Consider the following 20,816-nt stretch of genomic DNA (forward strand, 5'->3'; position numbering starts at 1 on the left):
GATTATACTACAGGGATGAGCACTCATGCTTCTCAGTGATGGACAAAATGCCATTTGACCAGATGCAATGACTGAGTGATAGTCTTCTTTTTTATATAAATATATATATTTATTTTATTTATTTTCACTTTTGTTGCCTTTATTTTTTATTGTTATTGTAGTTATTGTTGTTGTTATTGGTGTTGTCATTGTTAGGACAGAAAGAAATGGAGAGAGGAGGGGAAGACAGAGGGGGGAGAGAAAGGTAGACACCTGTAGACCTGCTTCACCACTTGTGAAGTGACTCCCCTGCAGGTGGGGGCTCGAACTGAGATCCTTAACACTGGTCCTTGTACTTTGCACCACGTGCACTTAACGAGTGATAGCTTTCTAAGTGGCAAACGTGTTTCACCTTTGTTATGATAGTGAGTCTCATTTCTGGAAAGTCCTACCAGTGTACTTGTATATATAAGACATGGCAGTGTGGACAGCCACAGTAGCTTTACTTGACCAATATAAACACTCATTAGAGGAATATAGTTAAAAAAACACTCTGCCACATTCAGACAGCTGTAAAAAAAATAATAATGAAAATAATAACACAGACCAGGAGGTATCTCCACAAGTGAAGTGCATACCTTACTTCGGGAACACTCTCCACTGCTCCTTGAGACTGAACTCTCTACCCAAGCTAACTCAAACAAAGTTACTCAAACAAGGAAAAACATTAAGATTTAAGTTTATTCTAAGAAAGGCCAGCGTGGTAAACACCCCTCTGTCTGAAGGAGACAAAGAAGTGTGTGCCTTAACAAAGAACAGTCCACCTTCTTATAGGTTTATAACAAAGTAATTCCACAGAAAGATTACATCAGCAAGAAGCATAGGAGTCCATCTGGGTGGGACCGGTGGTAGTGCATCTGGTTGAGCACACATGTTACAATGTGCAAGGACCTGGGTTTGAGCCCTTGGCCCCCACCTGCAGGGGGCCAGCTTTACAATTGGTGAAGCAGTGTTGCAGGTGTCTCACTTCCTCTCTATCTCCCCCTCCCCTCTAGATTTCTGGCTGTCTCTATCCAATAAATAAAGGTAATAATTTTTTTTTAAAGGAGTACATCTGGAAAAGAGTTCAGGGTCACAGCAAAGATATAGATTACAGAGGGTAAATATATAATGACAGGTACATCAGTTATCTCAGGACAAGAGCAGTGTTTTCACTATTCTACTAACCTATCCCATATGGGATTGAGGTAGGTGATAATATGAAGGGTAACAGGTCACATAGTTTTCTATCAGTTCTTGAGTGATCGCTCTGGTGGAGGGGGAGGCTTTGGCCTCTTCCAGTATCCACTGACCTCTGGGAAGCCACGAAGTTGTCATCCTTACAGAGTGATTGATTAAACCAGTTGGTGTTAATCTAAAACATGCATAAATCCAGAGAATCAATATGTTTATATTGCATTAGATGTTTCCCAACACCTTACTATATATGAGGCCTATGTTCAATCCCAGTACCACATAAAAACACCAAGGAAGTTACGTGGTTGGTGGAGAGGTGCTTTGAGGTCTCTCTCTCTCTCTGTCTCTCAAAATATAGAATAAAAATCCATCTAGGAAGATGGCTTAATGGTATCACACATTTGAGAGGTCCTGAATGCATTCCCTGGCACTGAATTCAAATTAACTAGCATGTGGAAGCAGCAGGTTGTGTGTGTGTGTGTGTGTGTGTGTGTGTGTATGTGTGTGTGTGCCCAGAGAGCCCTTTTAAAAGTTGCGCAAGAGGGCTCAGGAGACAACATAATGGTCATGCAAAAAGACTTTCATGTCTGAGGCTCTGAGTTCCTAGGTTTAGCCCAGCATCACCATAAGCCAGAGTTGATCGGTGTTCGAGTTTCATGTGTTCCTTCTCTCTCTCTCTCTCCCCCTCTCTCTCTCCCATTAAAATTAAAAAAAATATAAAAAGTAACACCCCTGGGGCTGGGTAGTAGTGCGTCCAGTTGAGCACACATGTTACAATGAGCAAGGACCCAGGTTGGAGCCCCTGGTCCCCACTTGCAGGGGGAAAGCTTTGCAAGTGGTGAAACGGTGCTTCAGGTCGGCCTCTCTCTCCCTCTCTCCCTCTCTATCTCCCCCTTCCCTCTCTATTTCTGGCTGTCTCTATCCAATAAATAAATAAAGGTTAGAAAAAATTAAAAATAAAAAAATGACACCTTTCACCTGACACATCCCCTAGGCTCGTGGACTCTGCACACATGCCTCTGTTCTGGCACAGACAGGAGCTTTCTAGTTGTGGGCTGTGGGCTGGCCCAGGCAGTTGGCAAGATCAGATAGGGCATGGTGAGGGGCTGGAATGGGAGGGTTGGAATGGCAAAGCCTAGTGCAGGCTAGCATGCTGAGACCCAAGCCAAATGTATGCGTGTTGAATCTGCTATCTGACCGGGAGGAAGGGGCTGCCCTCCCCAGCAGGGCCATGCCTTGATCTCTGGCTACTGCTTTTTGCCTCCAGGGTTATCACTGGGGCTCGGTGCCTGCTCTGAGAATCCACTGCTCCTGGTGGCCATCTTTTTGTTTGTTTTGTTTTGTTTCTGTTGTTGTTGGATAGGACAGAGAGAAATTGAGTGAGGAGGGGAAGCCAGAGAGGAGGAGAGAAGGACACCTGCAGACCTGCTTCACCGCTTGTGAAGTAACCACCCCCCAGGGCTCGAACCAGGATCCTTGTGAAGGTGCTTGTGCTTCGTACTATGTGTGCTTAACCTGGTGCACTACCACCTGCCCCCCTAAACTCTAGCTTTCTCTTCTCCCTGTGGGCATGGCCCTTACCTGTCCCCATGTAGCTAGACAGCACAAAGAGGGCTGAGTGTGTAATTGGGGGAACATTTCAGGAAGACCCTCAGAAGTGGGTGTTGAGAGAAGGCAAATGATGTGAGTCCTTTTGCTTATGAACAGACACCTTGCCCCAGCAGGGTGGGAGGCACTGTGGGGTCACTACACCTTCCTCTCTATCAGGGACAGGGCAAAGGGACTTGGCCCAAGGTGGAGCCGGAGCCCAGAGTGAAGGGTGAGAAGTGATTCTGGCTGGAAGGACAGGTGGGGCTCCTGAGAGAGCAGTGACTAAAAGCAGAGGTGAAGGTTCTTGGTGCTTCCAATAAGGAAGAGAACAGGAAACCTCCCAGGCTTGCTGGCTGGATTAATACACACAGTTCCAGAGACACTGGGGAGCTGGGATGGTGGGGCCTGGTGGTGCCAACAGGCGGTGATAGAAGCAACAGACCAAACCCAGTTCAGGCTCATGGGTCAGGGGCAAAGGAGTTTTGTTTGTTTGTCTGGTTTTGGTTTTTATCTTTATTGGAGGGATTAATGGTTTGTAGTGAATAGTAAAATATAGTAGTTGGTACATGTGTAACATTTCTCACTTTTCACATTTTCTTTTTTTTTTAGATTCATCTTTTAATTTTTTTTATTTATTTAAAAAAGGAGACATTAACAAAACCATAGGATAAGAGAGGTACAACTCCATACAATTCCCACCACCAGATCTCCATATCCCCATCCCCTCCCCTGATAGATTTCCTATTCTTTATCCCTCTGGGAGTATGGACCCAAGGTCATTGTGGGATGCAGAAGGTGGAAGGTCTGGCTTCTGTAATTGCTTCTCTGCTGAACATGGGTGTTGACTGGTCGATCCATACTCCCAGCTGCCTCTCTCTTTCCCTAGTAGGGTGGGTCTCTGGGGAAGTGGCGCTCCAGGACATATTGGTGGGGTTGTCTGTCCAGGGAAGTCTGGTCGGCATCATGCTGGCATCTGGAACCTGGTGGCTGAAAAGAGACTTAACATACAAAGCCAAACAAGTTGTTGAACAATCATGGATCTAAGTGCAGATGAAGTGTTGGGGGTTACTCACTGCAGACTACTGTGTACTTTTGCTTTCAGGTATATATTTTGTCCTAGCTTATGGATACGTGTGAAAATATGTTCTGTCTCATGGGACCTGGTCTATATCTAGGTTTTGGGACTTTATTAGGAAGAGAATTGCCTCGAATGGAATTAGAGAATACTATGAAAGGAAGGGTCTCACCTGAGTAATGAAGCTGAAAGGTTGTCATTCCACACCTGAAGTCTCTGGACACTGTCTGAAGAGAAGCATGCTGAGGTGGTACTCGTTGCACTGACTAGGTTGGGATTGGCAGATGCAATATTATTTGGTATGAATTGAGAGAAGCATGCAGAAAAGTGCGCCCCACCCTAAGCTTCCAGGACTGGGGGGATATAGGCTCTATAGTGGAAATGTGAGGTTCTTGCTGTCTTAGGGTTCAAGAAGACAATGCATAGTTATTGTTATCATCACATTATTTGGGAATTGAGTTAACTTTGAAAAATCCCTTTGTTAGGATTTGTTGTATAATACCCAACATCACCATAATTTATGTCCTTTGACATTATTTGTATATAGCTGTGCCACCGGTTGCTTCTGTTCTCCCTGGTCTAGGCTTTTGAGAGAGTCAACATATCAAAGACTCAGCCTATATATTAAATGACTCAGTCTGTGCTTTAAAGAGTTTGAGACATACAATCAATATTTCCCCTCTCATATTAATTAAATAGTGATTTATATGACTACAAATTAATAGGAGTGTACATAAACACCATTCCCACCACCAAAAGACTGTGTCCCATCCCACCCACCCCCACCCTCCCATCTCCTGCCACCCCAGGAAGCCAAATATCCACCCTCACCCTCTCCCCAGGGTTTTTACTTTGGTGCCCTACTCCAGCATTTCACATTTTCATTCTAACCCCTCCTAATACTCCTTTGCCATCATGTTTCAGGACCTAAAAACTCCCCTCTGCCCCAGAGTCTTTTACTTTGGTGAAAAAAAATATCAACTTCAGTCCGAGTTCTGATTTGTGTTTTCCCTTTTATTCCTTTTTTCCAACTTCTGTCTATGAGTGGGATCATTCCATTTTCATCCTTCTCATTCTGGCTTATCTCACTCAACATGATTCCTTCAAGCTCCACCCAAGATGAGGTGAAGAAGGTGAAATCACCATTTTTAATAGCTGAGTAGTATTCCACTGTGTATATAGACCACAACTTGCTCAGCCACTCATCTGTCATAGGACACCTGTGTTGCTTCCAGGTTTTAGCCATTACAAATTGTGCTGTTATGAACATGCATATACACAGATCTTTCTGGATGGGCGTGTTTGATTCCTTAGAATACATCTTTAGGAGAGGAATTACAGGGTCATAGGGCAGGTCCACATCTAGCCTTCTGAGAGTTCCCAGACTGCTCTCCAGTAAAAGGAGTTTTGAGTGAGGTCTGACCCTGAAGTCACAGATTTTACTCCTGGCCCTGTTCCTCATGCCCAGGTCCAGGCAACACAACGATGAGGGCACTCCTTCCTTTGCTCCTGGTCGTGTTCCTGCCACATGTGAAGACCAATGGCACCATGACTGGAAGACAAAGTAAGTGGGATCCCTTAGGTTCCCAGGAGGATCTGGGCTACAGTTCCTGCACAGGCACAGTGTAAGGATATGTCTGGAGACTGCCAGGGCCTTAGTAGGCTGGGCAGGCCTCCAGTCAGTAAGCAAGAAAGCTCAGAAGTGCAGCCAGGTGACCTGGACATCCCGGGATGGCCTCTCACTTTGGGCCCACTCCCTAGAGGCAGGTGGGGTTACTGCAACCATGGCTTCTCACCCAGTGCTCTGTCTTTCTTTCCATGGCCCTGGCCTTAGAGGGCATGTCCATGCCAAGCATCCAGCATGGGTATATGAGAACTGCGTGCCATCAGAGTGCTGGAGGGAGCTCCAGGAGAGAAGATACAGGGAGTCAGGTCCAGGGAGCCAGGTGGCAGTGCAGTGAATTGAGTGCACACATTACCGTGCTCAAGGAACCAGGTTCAAGCCCCTGGTCCCCACCTGTAGAGGGGGAGCTTCATGAGTGGTGAAGCAAATGCTACAAGTGTCTTTCTCTCTTTTTCTTTCTCTCTCCCTCTCTATCTTCCCTTCCCCTCTCAATTTCTACCTGTCCGATCAGATAAAGAAGCAAAGAAAAAGTAAGAAAGTAAACAGAGAGAGCAATACAAGCTGCCAGGAGTGGTGGAGTTATGTGCAAACACCCAGCAATAATCCCAGTAGCACTAAAAAAATAAATAAAAATAAAGGAAGTCAGGTTCTGGTGGGCTGGAGTACACGTGAAAAATGGGACTCCCAATAGTTTGTGCTCACTTGTTGACAGAGGCAGCAATGGTGATCTGACAGGACTGCAGAACTAACGACCTCCTTTCTATTTTGTTTCTTCCTTCAGGGTTAGGACTGAGGTGTCATGTATGTGAGAAAGAGAATAGTTTTGACTGTAAGAGCCCAACGCAGTGTGACAACAACAACCTGCACTGTGTCACTGCTGCCGTAAGTAAGTGTCAGCTCATACTGAAGTCCACAGGCTGGTCAACAGAACCTTTCCAGGAGTTAGCGTCTGTCTTAGTCCCTCAGTGGAGGAAACAAATGTATATAGATATGACCTCTTTTCAAAATTTGAAGAGCAAAATTCTGAGAAGCCAGGAGTGCAGATAGTGACAATGGAGACCTCAGACTTTAAAGTAATAATGATGATGATGATGATGATTTTGCCTCCAGGGTTATTGCTGGGGCTCAGTGCTGGCACTACAAATCTACCACTCCTGGTGGCCGTTTATGTTTTTTTTTTTTTTGCCTCCAGGGTTATCGCTGGGGCTCAGTGCCTGCATTATGAATCCACTGCTCCTGGAAGCCATTCCCTTTTTTTGCCCTTGTTGCCCTTGTTATTATTGTCATTGCTATTGTTGTCTTTGACTAGGACAGAGAGAAATTGAGAGGGGAGGGGGAGAGAGAGGAAGAGAGGGAGAGAGACACCTGCAGACCTGCCTTACCCCTCATGAGGTGTCCCCCTGCAGGTGAAGAGCTGGGGACTTGAACCCAGATCCTTCTGAAAGTCCTTGCACTTAGTACTATGTGCACTTAACCAAATGCACCACCGTGCAGCCCCTGAGACCCCATTTTAGGAGTGACCAGGCCCAGATAGAGTAGCCCACGTCAGTAGTTGATAAGATGAGAGATGTGGGCTAGGATGAAAATAGTCACGATTTGCCATCATGCATTCTTATTCTTTACCAGAGCGCTGCTAAACTATGGCTTGTTGTCATGCATTCCTACCTGAAAATGATTTCATGTCCTCTTGAGAATAACTTTTACAAGAGGTGTGCATAGTAAGGGAAAGTAGGAGTTTAAAATATGTTTTGAAAGTTCACATGGGGCCTGGTGGTGGTGCACCTGGTTGAGCACACATGTTACAATGCACAAGGACCTGGCACTACCATAAACCAAAGCTTAACAGTGCTCTGGTAAAATAATAATAGTAATATGACTGCACAATGAAGTAAATAATGAGGTGAAGTCACAGGCTTGACCCTCTATCTGATCTCCCAACTGTTCCCAAGCAGTAGGCTCATAGTCATGATACCAGAACCCAGTCCAGGGCAAAGGCAAGAATTCCTTACTCCCATGTATCTGTCTGCGGTCACAAAGACTTGAGCAACCTGATACTTGAAGTGGAGGCATAAGGAAATGTGTACTCTCAAGCAGATACCTGCAGACCCAACTACCATATGCATAGGAGGGTAGGGGGTCTCTGACAGCCACACTGTACAAAAGCCACCTCCATTCCCAGCAGCAGCTCTGAGCACAAAGGTCGCACTCATCCTCTTCCTCCCCACTGAAGGGTCCTGACACAGGCCTCTCTCACTTCTTTAAGTGTGGGCCTCTCACTTCACAGGGCATGTCTGTGCCAGGTATCTAGTGTGGATTTAACTCAGAGGGGTCACTGGAAGGGGTCAGGGATTAATAAGTGAACAGAAACAGCACTGTCTGTCATGACATCACTTATGTGATTCCTTTCTCTTTTGCCTTTATTTCCTGTTAGAAATATTACCACGGTTCTACTATGTATCAAAGCAGTGTGAGGTACAATGTCCAATAATAGAAATCCCACCGAACCCTAAAAACTTTCGACTTGAAGCGCCAATGCCCTTCTTATATCTGAAGTGCTGTAATACAAATTTATGCAATGAAGAAGAACCAAATCTGCCTGGATTAAACGCAACGTTCAAAGGAAGTGAAGGCTCAGGTGGTATGAGGATCAGCAGTGGGGCTCTAGTGCTCCCATTCACCCTCACCCTCACTTCTGTGTTACTGAGCCCCACACTGTCTTGAGCACTGAACCTGCTTCAGGCCCTGTCCCTGAACATCACACAATTGAAGTTGACTAGAAGCATATAGTTGACAACCAATTGAATTAAACTTCTTTTTTTCTGGATTGACTCTAGTCTGGTTTCTTAGCAATCAGGAGGGCAGGAACCATAACCAGTTGGTTCTTGCACTCAGAGTAAAGCCAAACCTTCCTAAGAATGATTTTCCCCTAAGTACTATTTATCTTTGAAATTAAGTCTTGAAACTGTGTATGCTGACAACTACTCTTTTATCTACTCCTTTTCAGCTTCAAGGTGTCCGTATTAGAAGGGGGTGGAGGGGAGCAAGGTAGTACCACTCAAGAAGTGTCCCTGACCACCAGAGATGTCAGTGTTTGTGGGGGAAGCAGAATGATTTGGGTGTGAGACATCCTGGGGAGAAGGGCTCCTCAGTATGGGAGAGAGTAATATCTTAGGGACTCACCCATTCTGGAAGAGGGGAGGGACAGGTACCTGGGCTGCACTTCATCAGCTTCACATCCCAGATTCCAGGAGACAAAAGACAAGGGCTTCTGTCGAATGAACTTGGACTTCAGCCTTTGACTGGCACTGATGTGTGGGCTTACAAATTCTTACATGTGAATGTGTCCAACATCTGAAACTGAGGTCAGGAGGACCACTGCATTTTCGATGAACTGCTCTTCATTTTCAGTGAACTCTCCATTTTTATCTTTATTTATTTTATGTTTATTTATTTATTTATTTTCCCCTCCAGCATTGTTGCTGGGGCTCAGTGCTGGCACTACAAATCCACTGCTCCTGGCAGCTACTCCCCCATGTTATTGGACAGGACAGAGAGAAATTGAGAGAAGAGGGGGCGACAGAAAGGGAAAGAGAAAGATAGACACCTGCAGATATGCTTTGCCACTTGTGAAGGTCCCCTCTGTAGAGAGGGAGACAGGGGCTCGAACCCAAATTCTTGCACAGGTCCTTGCACTTAGTACTATATGCACTTAACTGGGTGCACCACTGCCCAGCCCCCTTTCTTTCCTTTTTTTTTTTTTTTTTTTTTTTGTCTCCAGGGTTATTGCTGGGACTCTGAGCCTGCATTGCTCCTGTGGCCATTTTTTTTCAATTTTTTTTTTTTATAGGACAGAGAGAAGTTGAGAGAGTGGTTTCAGTGCCTCCCCCCCCCCACCACGAATGGAGAAGTTCCATTTTTTTTATTTCTTTATTGGGGAATTAATGTTTTACATTCAAAAGTAAATACAATAGTTTGTACATGAATAACATTTCTCAGTTTTCCATATAACAATACAACCCCCAGTAGGTCCTCTGTCATCCTTCTTGGACCTGTATTCTCCCACTCCAGTCTTTTACTTTGATACAACATGCCAATTCCAGTTCAGGTTCTACTTGTGTTTTCTCCTCTGATCTTGTTTTTCAACTTCTGCCTGAGAGTGAGATCATCCCATATTCATCCTTCTGTTTCTGACTTATTTTACTCAACATGAATTTTTCAAGGTCCATCCAAGATCGGCTGTAAACGGTGAAGTCACCATTTTTTATAGCTGAGTAGTATTCTGTTGTGTATATAGACCACAACTTGCTCAGCCACTCATCTGTTGTTGGACACGTGGGTTGCTTCCAGGTTTTGGCTATTATAAATTATGCTGCTAAGAATATATGTGTGCACAGATCTTTTTAGATGGGTGTGTTGGGTTCCTTAGGATATATCCCCAGGAGAGAAATTGCAGGATCATAGGGTAGGTCCATTTCTAGCCTTCTGAGAGTTCTCCAGACTGTTCTCTACAGAGGTTGGACCAATTGACATTCCCACCAGCAGTGCAGGAGGCTTCCTTTGACCCCACAACCTCTCCAGCATTTGCTGCTGTTACCTTTTCTGACGTATGGAGAAGTTACATTTCTATTGTATGTGAACTCTCCAACCAGAGGCCCGAGACAAAGGATGGGAGGAAGCACCTGTGAGGGTTGGTCAGTAGTGACAAGACAGAAGAGGATTTCTGTTGTCTGTTAGACTCTTATATAGAGACATCCTTTCCCAGCACAAGCCTAGTGTTCATACCCCAACGTCCATGCATGTGCCTAATAACAATCTCCTTCCAGACACAGCTCCATCACATTCATGGACTGAAGTCTGGGAACCAGCTATACTTCCATTAGGGACAGCAAAACTGAATTCTTAACATAGAAAGATTTTTATTTTATTTTATTTTATTTTTACTTGAGCACCACTCAGCTCTGGTTTTATAGTAGTGCAGGGGATTGACCCTGGGATTTTGGAACCTTAGTCATGAGAGTCTCTTTACATAACCATTATGCTAATCTCCACCTCACCCCCAGCCCTTAACCTAGAAAGATTAAGCAGGAGATGATGATAGTCTAACTGATCTGGTGAGGTCCTAATGTAGGGCTAGGATCCATAGCAGAGGCCAAAGGCTGACAGAGAAAGGACACTCCTACCGAGAACTAGCAGAGCAGTTGGCAGGAGCAGACAGAAAGACCTTCTAGAGGAAGGAGTCGGGAGGTTGGAAGAATTCATTTCCAACATTCATTTTCTCTTTGAAGCAGAATGTTTGGTTATCCATTCAGACAGCATGAGCACAAATAAGGCTGGACTCTGAATGTTATGATGACAGCATGGCACAGTCCCCAGAGTCATGATTGATACTAGATGCCAAATGTTTGCAGAGACCCAGAAGAGCTTCCTCTGGATTTTTCCTGGCAATCCATGTACATCAGCAAAAAGGCAGGTGGCTTTACTACACCTCTGTGTAAGCCAGTGAAAACTACGAAGGGGTGGGGGTGGGAGATAGTCATGTTGGTGCACTGGGTTAAGGGCACATAGTACTAGGTGCTGGGACCTGTGCAAGGACTCGGGTTCACCTGTAGCAGGGATGCTTCACAAGCAGTGAAACGGGTCTGCAGGTCTGTCTATCTATCTCTTTCTATCTCCCCCTTCCTCTCAATTTCTCTTTATTCTATCAAATAAAAAAAAAACAGCCTCTAAGAGTGGTGGATTTGTAGTGCTGACACCAAGCCCCAGTGACTAGAGGCAAAAAGAAAGAAAAAAATTTACAAAGGGGAATGAAAAGAATTATAGTCACAGAAAGTCACAGAACATAGCAGAAGAAATGAAAGATCACATAATGGGGAAAAAATGTTTTTTTTTTTCAATTATTGTTTTGCTCAAGCAGGCTACTGGGTTACTCATCAACAGATCAAATGTGTCTGAAAACCCCAAATCATAGTGACTTAGTTAAGAGGGCAGATATTCCTTCTCGTTCATGTGAATGAAGGACACCACTCAACAGCCACAGGCATTTCACTGCTTCAGGGAGGGATGTGCTGCTGAGAGCTCCTTTCTGAACTGAAGGTGGTATTCAGTGCTGCTTGACTCCAGACACGAGTTTTGGGTCACGGTGGTGAATGTGTATGTTTCACAGAAGCAGCAGTGCTTTTAAAATGGCAATTTTTCAAAATTTATATGCATGTAAAATCACCACCATTATGTAGGCTTTTAATATATATATATATATATGGAGTCGGGCGGTGGCGCAGCGGGTTAAGCACACGTGGCGCAAAATGCAAGGACCAGAGTAAAGATCCTGGTTCCAGCCCCTGGCTCCGCACCTGGAGGGGAGTCACTTCACAGGTGGTGAAGCAGGTCTGCAGGTGTCTGTCTCTCCCCCTCTCTGTCTTCCCCTCCTCTGTCCATTTCTGTCCTATCCAACAACAACGACATTAATAACCACAACAATGTTAAACAACAAGGGCAATAAAAGGAAAAATAAATATTTTTAAAAATTAAAAAATATATATTATTTGATAGAACAGAGAGAAATAGAGCTGAGGGAGAGGGTAGAGAGAGCCGTCTGCAGCACTGTTCCACTGCTCATGAAGCTTCCCTCTTGCAGGTGGGTTATCAGGCGCTTTAATCTGGGTCCTTGCACATGGTAACATATGCACTTAACCTCTCTACCTTTAGGCTTTTATTTATCTTTTCAAATTCTTCTTTTAATACTTATTTATTTATTTATTCCCTTTTTGTTGCCCTTGTTTTTTTTATTGTTGTAGTTATTATTGTTATTGATGCCATCGTTGTTGGATAGGATAGAGAGAAATGGAGAGAGGAGGGGGAAGACAGAGAGGGGGAGAGAAAGACAGACACCTGCAGACCTGCTTCACCACCTGTGAAGTGACTCCCCTGCAGGTGGGGAGCCAGGGGCTCAAACCAGGATCCTTAAGCCGGTCCTTGTGCTTTGCACCACGTGCGCTTAGCCCGCTGCGCTACCGCCTGACTCCCTCTTGTAGGCTTGTAAAACAGGAAAATGAGGGCTTGAGGGTTCACTCTGAATGCAGGATGCATTATCTAAGGGAAATAAGTATCTCAGAAGCTCCATGAGCTGCCAACCCTTTTGATGGCTGAGCTTGATAGGCTGCCCACAGAAGGGGCCAGGCTCACACTTCAAACCTAGCTTTACAAAGTGAAATCTACCTCCGAGTTAAGGAAGGGGCCAGACTGTATTCAAGCTCCTGTGAAGGGGCAACTCTGATTAACTAGAGTAGAGTTTGAGCTGTGTTATGAAGCTGGGCTTGCGACTCTGCAGAACAATTCGGGCACGTACACCAGCAGAAAACGGTCCAGATGCACACTGGAAGCACGGAGAGCAACCCAGCAGCACAACATAAACCGCAGCCTCTCCCTGTGGCATCCCTAGAGCTGAGGCTTTGCATAATGGCTCCTACCAAACTGAACTGGAGCTCCTGTTGGACTATCTGGGCTTCGGTCAGAGTCAGTAACTTGGTAATTGGCATCTTGTGCAACCAACACTAAGCCAAAGCAATCCAGTAGAGCTTCAGATAGCCACAGAGACAATGCTAGAGCAAGAAGAATTACTACACCAGGGAGTTTTTCATATTTTCAAAGGTGAATGAATTAAAAAATTATTTAAAGATGTATTTGTTTATCTTGAGAGTGGAAAGAGATCAGAGAATTACTCAGATCTGGAATAAGATGGTGGCAGGAATTGAACATGCAGCTTCTGAGGCCTCAAATGTGCAAATGAGGATTCCAACATACTGGGCTGTCTCCCGAGCCCCGGAGAAATGAATCTTATGCATCTATTCACATGGCTGCAAAACATACAAAGCCACCTTCACGGAAATAAAATATTAGATGGTTTTGGTATATTTTTCTCTGTGTGTCGTCAAATAAGTCAGCAAAGTAATAAAAGTATGAATATCCAAACATGAGGAGTATCAACCCTGACTTAAGAGTGACAGGGGGAGTCGAGCGGTAATGCAGCGGGTTAAGCCCAGGTGGTGCAAAGTGCAAGGACTGGCATAAGGATCCCAGTTCGAGCCTCCGGCTCCCCACCTATAGAGGAGTCACTTCGCAAGTGGTGAAGGTGGTCTGCAGGTGTCTAGCTTTCTCTCCCCCTCTTTGTCTTCCTCTCCTCTCTCCATTTCTCTCTGTTCTATCCAACAACAATGATAACAACAACGATAAACAAGAAGGGCAAAAAAAAGGAATAAATATTTAAAAAAAAGAAAAAGTACATTAAAAAAAAGAGTGACGGGAACAAAGAACAGGGGACAAGCCATGGTGGACCATCTCTACTCTTATCCTTGGCCATTCCCAGGCCTGTTACATTTATCATAGTGCTTCTGGCAAACAGAAAAGGCCTGGGATTCAATGCAGTCGTTACTGATGTTATCCCATCCCTACTGGCTCATGGGATCCAGGTACATTGTTTTCAGGAATTTTGGGGAGACTTTAGTAAGGACAGTTACATATATATATATATATATTTTAAATTTTTTATTTAAGAAAGGATTAGTGAAAAAAAGCATAAGGTAGGAGGGGTACAACTCCACACAATTCCCACCACCCAATCCCCATAACCCACCCCCTCCCATGATAGCCTTCCCATTCTCTAGCCCTCTGGGAGCATGGACCCTGGGTCGTTGAGGGTTGCAGAAGGTAGAGGGTCTGGCTTCTGTAATTGCTTCCCCGCTGAGAGGCAGACTGGGAGTATGGACCGACCAGTCAACGCCCATATATATATTTTTTCCTTTTTTTGCCTTTGTTGTTTATTGTTGTTGTTGTTGTTATAGCTGTCATTGTTGTTGGATAGAACAGAGAGAAATGGAGAGAGGAGGGGAAGACAGAGAGGGGAAGAGAAAGACACCTGTAGACCTGCTTCACTGCATATGAAGCAACTCCCCTGCAGGTTAGGAGCCGGGGACTTGAACTGGGATCCTTATGCTGGTCCTTGTGCTTCATGCCATGTGTGCTTAACCCACTGTGCTACTTACTGCCCAGCCCCCAAGACAGTTATATTTGAAAGTTTTTTGTCTCTATTTTATTTCAAATGGGAGATAAATATTACTTAAGGGCTTCATTTTTTTTGCCTCCAGGGTTATAGCTGGGGCTCAATGCCCGCACTACAAATCCACTGTTCCTGAAGGCCACCTTTCTTTTTTTATTGCCTAGAGACAGAAATTGAGGGGGAAGATAGAGAGGGAGATAGATAGACACCTGCAATCCTGCTTCACCACTTGTGCAGATAGGGAGCCAGGAGCCAGAACCACTATGCTTGCACAGGTCTTTGTGCTTCATACTATGTGCGCTTAACCCAGTGCACCACTGCCTGGCCCCTATCAACTTCAGTTTTTTTATAAATCTGTTTTCATATCCTCGCAGTGGCAGTAATTTGGCATTTTCTTTTTATTCCAATTAGACTTCTTACACATATAATCTTCTACTTAAGACTTAGAATCAAGGACAAAAGAGATATCTCACTGGTTAGGGCACATGCCTTGGCACACATGTGGCCTAAATTCTAGCCTTGGTACCAAATGGGAGACACTATAGTTCTGCCTGTATCTAGGGACACTGTCAAACACAGTCCCCTGACAGCCAGTGTCCCTCTCTGACCTGGGATTAGAGCTGAGCAAAGAGAATATCATACCACCAAGACTAGACAAACTTCTCTGTAGATCCCAACAGCTCTAGGGTCTCCCAGACACAGAGCTGCCACTGAGTGAACACCAGCATTCACCCATGTCCTTGGGCATTCAACAGGGCACCCACTTCTGCAGCCATACTCTCCCTGCTCTTTTCTTCCACGACAAAAAGGCTACATTCCCCTCCTCTTTCTTGCTATTTCCAGTCAGTCTTGTAGGAAGACCCATCAGGAGATAAAAGCTGGAGAGGGTGATGGTGGAGTGACATCATGACAAAGGATTGAGACTGGTGCATTCAGGATTGATACTCCGTGTGTGTGTGTGTGTGTGTGTGTGTGTGTGTGTGTGTGTGTGTGAGAGAGAGAGAGAGAGAGAGAGAGAGAGAGAGATAACTGGTGTTCTGAGTTCTCCTGACTTCTGCTTTTAGCCAGCCTGGCCTCTTCCCTTCCTTCCACCCTATTCAAGGCCTGACCCTGGTTCCCACACAGCATCATCATCCTATCTTTTACAGTATGATAGGCCTGGCTACTCCCTTGCATTCAGTACACTGGAAGCATGTCAGAGTGATTTGCTGTTTGTGAGTATGTGTGTGTATGTGTGTAGCAATGGACATGCTAGACAGTGTGTACTATATGCACCAGTGAACAAGCACAAGTAATGTCACATGCAGCTAAGTGTGACAAGAGGGCAGAGCTGGCACACAGAGTGTGAAGGACTAGGACTCCACAAACAGGTTTATGGGAAGATGCCCTGAAGGATGATGGAAAGTAGGGGGATTAGGTGTGTATGCCTAAATAGGCCACTCTGCGGTAAGAACAGTCGCAAAGAGGACATTCCTTTGCCTCCCTGTGGCTGAAAGGAGCTGCAAAAACATATAGCCTGGCTCTGAGTTTGTGGGAGAGGCCCACAGACCTGCCCTGTGCATGCATGGCTCTGCTTGGCCAACAGGGGGTGCTCAAGGAAGAAGCAGGCTGGGGAGCTAATCCCTGGCACCATGCTGAACAGGAAAACGGAGAGTACAATTCCAGACTGGGCTCTGCCCAGGGTGTGCCACCATGCCCATGACTTGTTGCTGAAACACACCCCAAGGGCGCCATGCTGAGTGTCCCATGCTGAGTGTGCCACTACCACACACATTCCCTGGCCCATTCCTGCTCTGGCTACAGAGTTTCTATTCACTCCTCCTGGCACAGCTCCAGTGTCCCGCCTCTGTAGAACTGCCTACAGGCCCACTCTTCAGGAGTCCCTCTGCGGGTTGGGGGCACAGGTGGGCTGTCCCAGCTGCAGCCTGCAGGGTGTTGGCACCCATGACGCTCTTGTTTAGTTTGCCACTATCTCATTCCAGGGAAATACCAGCTGCCTGTGCTCAAGAACAGGGGTCCTGCATCCTGATCCCCTGCTGCCCAAACAGGTGCAACTGGAGCAGCCAGTCCCATGGGAGGGGGTAGGAGGACTGCAGAGCAAGGGAGCCCCTCCTCCCCTACCATCTTCAATCCCCTTTCTGGAATGATCAGAAAAGCTCAAGGAGGGGCCAGCTGGGACACAGCTAGACATGTCCTGTGTGCACACAGAACACCCCGAGTCCCAAGATCGCTGTGCCCTGGAATGGAGCTAGAGCAAACAGCACTGCCCCTGCTACAAGGAAAAAGGGAGATGACCATACCCCAAGACCAGGGCCAAGCCCTGAGATGGATGGCAGGGATAGAAGAGGCCGGACTGGCTACAGGCAGAGGCCAGAAGAACTCAGAACACTGACTATCTGCTCAGGAACCTCAAAGTCCCACCAGCCCTTTCTTCCAGCTGCTGCCCAAGCCTCTGGGAGAATCTCACAGTTCTGAGACACAGCTTGTCTTTGCTTCTTCACGCTCTGGTCACATGTCCTAAGACTAGAACAGTTTCCAAACTAGAATCATATCCATGGTTTAATGTGTAGTCAGGGTTAGAGTTCAGTGTGTGACCAGAATCAGGTCTAAGTGTGACCAAGGTCAAGACTTGGTGTGTGACAAAGATCAGATGTCACTGTGTGGCAGGCAGGCTCAGGGCTCAGCCTGGAATCAGGTTAGGGTGCAGGGAAGTCCCTGATGCAGACAGGTGCATGAGCACCCCTTTTCCAGATCCTGCCAGACAGGGGAACTGGTTTCCCATCTGGGTTTCTGCCCCTTATCCCTCAACACAGGGGGGGAAATGGCTGGCAAGTGAGAAGCAGGGAGGGCAGTGGGGAGGAGGGAGGTAGACGGGAACAAGGCTGGCTGTCTGTTCTATGGAGGACGTGGGCTCTTAGTGGGCATCACTCTCACTTCCTGGGGAGTGGGACCAAGTTCTTTGGGCTGGCAGGGCCCCTTCTGGGTGTCCAGTACTCTGTCTCCTCAGTCCAGTGCCAGCGTGGGTAGGTCAGGTGTGAATTGCAGCCTGGGAAAGGAGTCTGGACCATAATTGGGGAACACCTAGCTTGTAAAAGAGTGAGTTTCAGGTGCTTGATTAGCTTAATGAAGGGTGTCCCATAGCACACCCCCACCCCTTACTGCCCCTCAGGCTGGCAGTAGGGCTACATTCCTCCACCCCTGCAGCCCCACCTCAGGACAATCCCAGGCCATCTGCTGTCCTACAGGGAAGCTGGGTAGCAGCACCACTCCTTTCCTGGAAGAGGGCTCAGCAATAGGTGGGTCCCTTCCAGGCACCTCATCCTCAAGACTACAGGATCTTTGCCCCTAAAAGACCTTTTGAAGTTCATTAGGTTCATCAGGCTGGGGAGATGGTATAATGGTGATGCAAAAAGCCATTCATGCCTGAGGCACCAAAGTTTCTGGTTCAATCCTCAGCAGCACCATAAGCCAGAGTTTATCAGTGGGGAAAGGGAAAGACAGAAAAGGAGAGAGTGAGAGGGAAGAATTCATTAGGTCCAACATTTCTCAAGCTAGAGGGAAGAAAGTTTTCACAGATCCCCTAAATGGAGCCCCCAGTGTGCAAAAGGATGTCCTGATCAGGTAAAGTCCAGATATATCTTTGCCTCTGGAGAATTAGGGGAATCTGCCATACCTGACTGGCTGCTCCTTTGCATTGGCTTCCCTCCCTCTGTTGTCAGCAATGTCCCCTGATCTCCTCTACTTCAAACCCTGCCATGTGAAACCTTCTCAAAGTCCGGGCAGTAGCTGCTGGCACTGATAGAGCCAGGCTACACATGGAGTCCCCTGGGTGTCACCAGTCTGAGCTGGTGTCTGCTAATGTGGGGTCCCCAGCTATCCACACTCAACCTCTCATCCCCTGGGCCAGGGGTCCAGGATGCCACTGAGTCATGATCAGTAATGTCTAAGCAAACAGTTGTCATTGACTTGAGGAGGCATGTCCCAGACCTCCAGGGTCGCTGTCTCCTTCCCAGAGCCTTTGGGTTGCCACATCCCTTCTGCACACACACACACACACACACACACACACACACACACACTCACTCACACTTACTCACACACACACACTCACACACGCACACACACACACGCACACACACACACACACACTCACACACACTCACACACACACGCTCACACACACACATACACACACACTCACACACACACACACTCACACACACACACAGTCACACACACACACACGCACACACACACTCACACGCACACACACACACACTCACATACACACACACACACTCACACACACACTCACACACACACTCACACACTCACACACACACTCACACACACACACTCACATACACACTCACACACACACACTCACACACACACACACTCACACACACACTCACACACACACACTCACACACACATACACACACACACACTCACACACACACACTCACATACACACTCACACACACACACTCACACACACACACACTCACACACACACTCACACACACACACTCACACACACATACACACACATACACGCTCACACACACACTCACACACACACACACACTCACACACACGCACACACACACACACTCACACACACACACTCACACACACACTCACATACACACACACACACTCACACACACACACACACACACACTCACACACACACACACTCACACACACACACACTCACACACACATACACACACACACACGCTCACACACACACATACACACACACACACACACACACACACACACACACACACACACACACACACACCATGGAGTGGGGCTACTTGACAGCTGGGATAGAAGGCGAGGAGAACCAGGTCTGAGTTCTGCAAGAGAAAAGTAGGGCACAACGTCAAAGCCACCCACAATGGCCGCAGCAATCTGCATCTTCAGGGAGGACTCCACTTCCAGGAACTCAAGCAAGTCCTTTCCCGGGAAGCTACAAAATGAGTCAGTTCTGCAGAGCAACCATCTGACCTTTGTTCCTGGCCACTAACTTGGGTCTTGGGGCAACTCACTGCCCAGCAGTCCGGACATGTCAGCATTCTCATGATATTGGTCTGAGCTCCATCTGTGTGCTACTCATCACAGAGTGAACAGCTTTCTCCAGGTGTGCTGAGAATGGAGGTGACGTCTGGGGAGGCATCCAGACCTCAGAGTTCATCCCTGTCGTAGTGCAGTCCCAGGTAGGGCAAGGCTTGGGATACGGGAATCCAGGGGGCTTCTGGGTAATGTCCCGCTCACTGCCTAGGCCACAGAAGCTGTATGAGATCAGAGAGGTGGGCAAAATAGAGCAAGTATATAGAGGGCATAGAAAAATGGGCTAGGTGAAATCGAATGAAATAGTGTGGATGGAGTTGAATGGAATCTATATAGTATGAGGAAGGGATGGCATAAGTGAAGTTGTATGGAGCAGAGTGTGTGGGGTGGATAGGGTTGAGTGGAGTAAACTTGTGGATGGAGCAGAATGGACACAGTGGGGTGTTGTGAATGGATTTAAATAGAGAGTAGGGGTAGATGGAGTGGAATGGACAGAGTAGGACAAGTGGAGTGGATGGAGTTATGGAGTAGAGTAGATAGGGTAGGATAGGGCCACAGTGAATAGAGAGGAGTATGTAGAAGAGAACAGATGAAATGGAGTGGAGAAGATGGTATGGAAGCTGGCATCTCTCAGCCAGTGTCCAGCCCTTCTCTCTCTGTCTCTCTGTCTCTCTGTCTCTCTCTCTCATGTTGTTTGTTCTTTTGTTTTGCCTCCAGGGTTATTGCTGGGACTCAGTTTTTCTACTATGAAGTCATTGCTCCTGGAGGGCATTTTTCCCATTTATTTGGATAGGACAGAGAAAAATGGCAAGGGGAGGGGGAAATAGAAAGGAGAGATAAAGAGAGACAGCTTCAGACCTGCTTCATTGCTTGACGGGGAGCCAGGGAGCTTGAACAAGGATCCTGGCGTGGTGTGTTCCGCCCTTTTCAACACCCAGTATTTCACTAATTCCAAGTGGTCTGATCACAACTTAGGTTTCTTGCTGCCATCCAGGTGCCCCCTAAGTAGGTTCTGACACTGTGGGCTCATCCTTATCAGTTGGATACCAGGGAAAACGGGAGCCCACACTTTGTATAGTAGAGGGAGGAAGAGGGGGAGAAGGAGGAGGAAGAGGAGGAGAGAAATAGCTAAAATCATACTGATAGAACCCACAGTGCTGTACCAGGCTCAGTGC

General features: G+C 46.6%; 1 protein-coding gene across 1 annotated transcript; it reads left to right on the forward strand.

Moving 5' to 3' along the window:
• The first annotated feature begins 2,476 nt into the window (after positions 1-2,476).
• On the forward strand, positions 2,477-8,332 carry LY6K (lymphocyte antigen 6 family member K). The gene is made up of 4 exons (XM_060195893.1): positions 2,477-2,699; positions 5,349-5,444; positions 6,286-6,390; positions 7,936-8,332. The coding sequence occupies exons 2-4, from the start codon at positions 5,366-5,368 to the stop codon at positions 8,223-8,225; spliced, it is 474 nt and encodes a 157-aa protein (XP_060051876.1). The 5' UTR covers positions 2,477-2,699; positions 5,349-5,365; the 3' UTR covers positions 8,226-8,332.
• The last annotated feature ends 12,484 nt before the right edge of the window (positions 8,333-20,816 follow it).

Source organism: Erinaceus europaeus, chromosome 8 (assembly GCF_950295315.1).
Source record: "Erinaceus europaeus chromosome 8, mEriEur2.1, whole genome shotgun sequence".
NCBI lineage: Eukaryota > Metazoa > Chordata > Mammalia > Eulipotyphla > Erinaceidae > Erinaceus > Erinaceus europaeus.

Excerpts from the sequence above, each read along its gene's own strand:
- LY6K (XM_060195893.1), top strand. The coding sequence starts at position 5,366 with ATGAGGGCACTCCTTCCTTTGCTCCTGGTCGTGTTCCTGCCACATGTG. Across the intron at positions 5,445-6,285 it reads CACCATGACTGGAAGACAAA|GGTTAGGACTGAGGTGTCAT; the intron begins GTAAGTGGGATC and ends TTCTTCCTTCAG. Across the intron at positions 6,391-7,935 it reads CTGTGTCACTGCTGCCGTAA|AAATATTACCACGGTTCTAC; the intron begins GTAAGTGTCAGC and ends ATTTCCTGTTAG.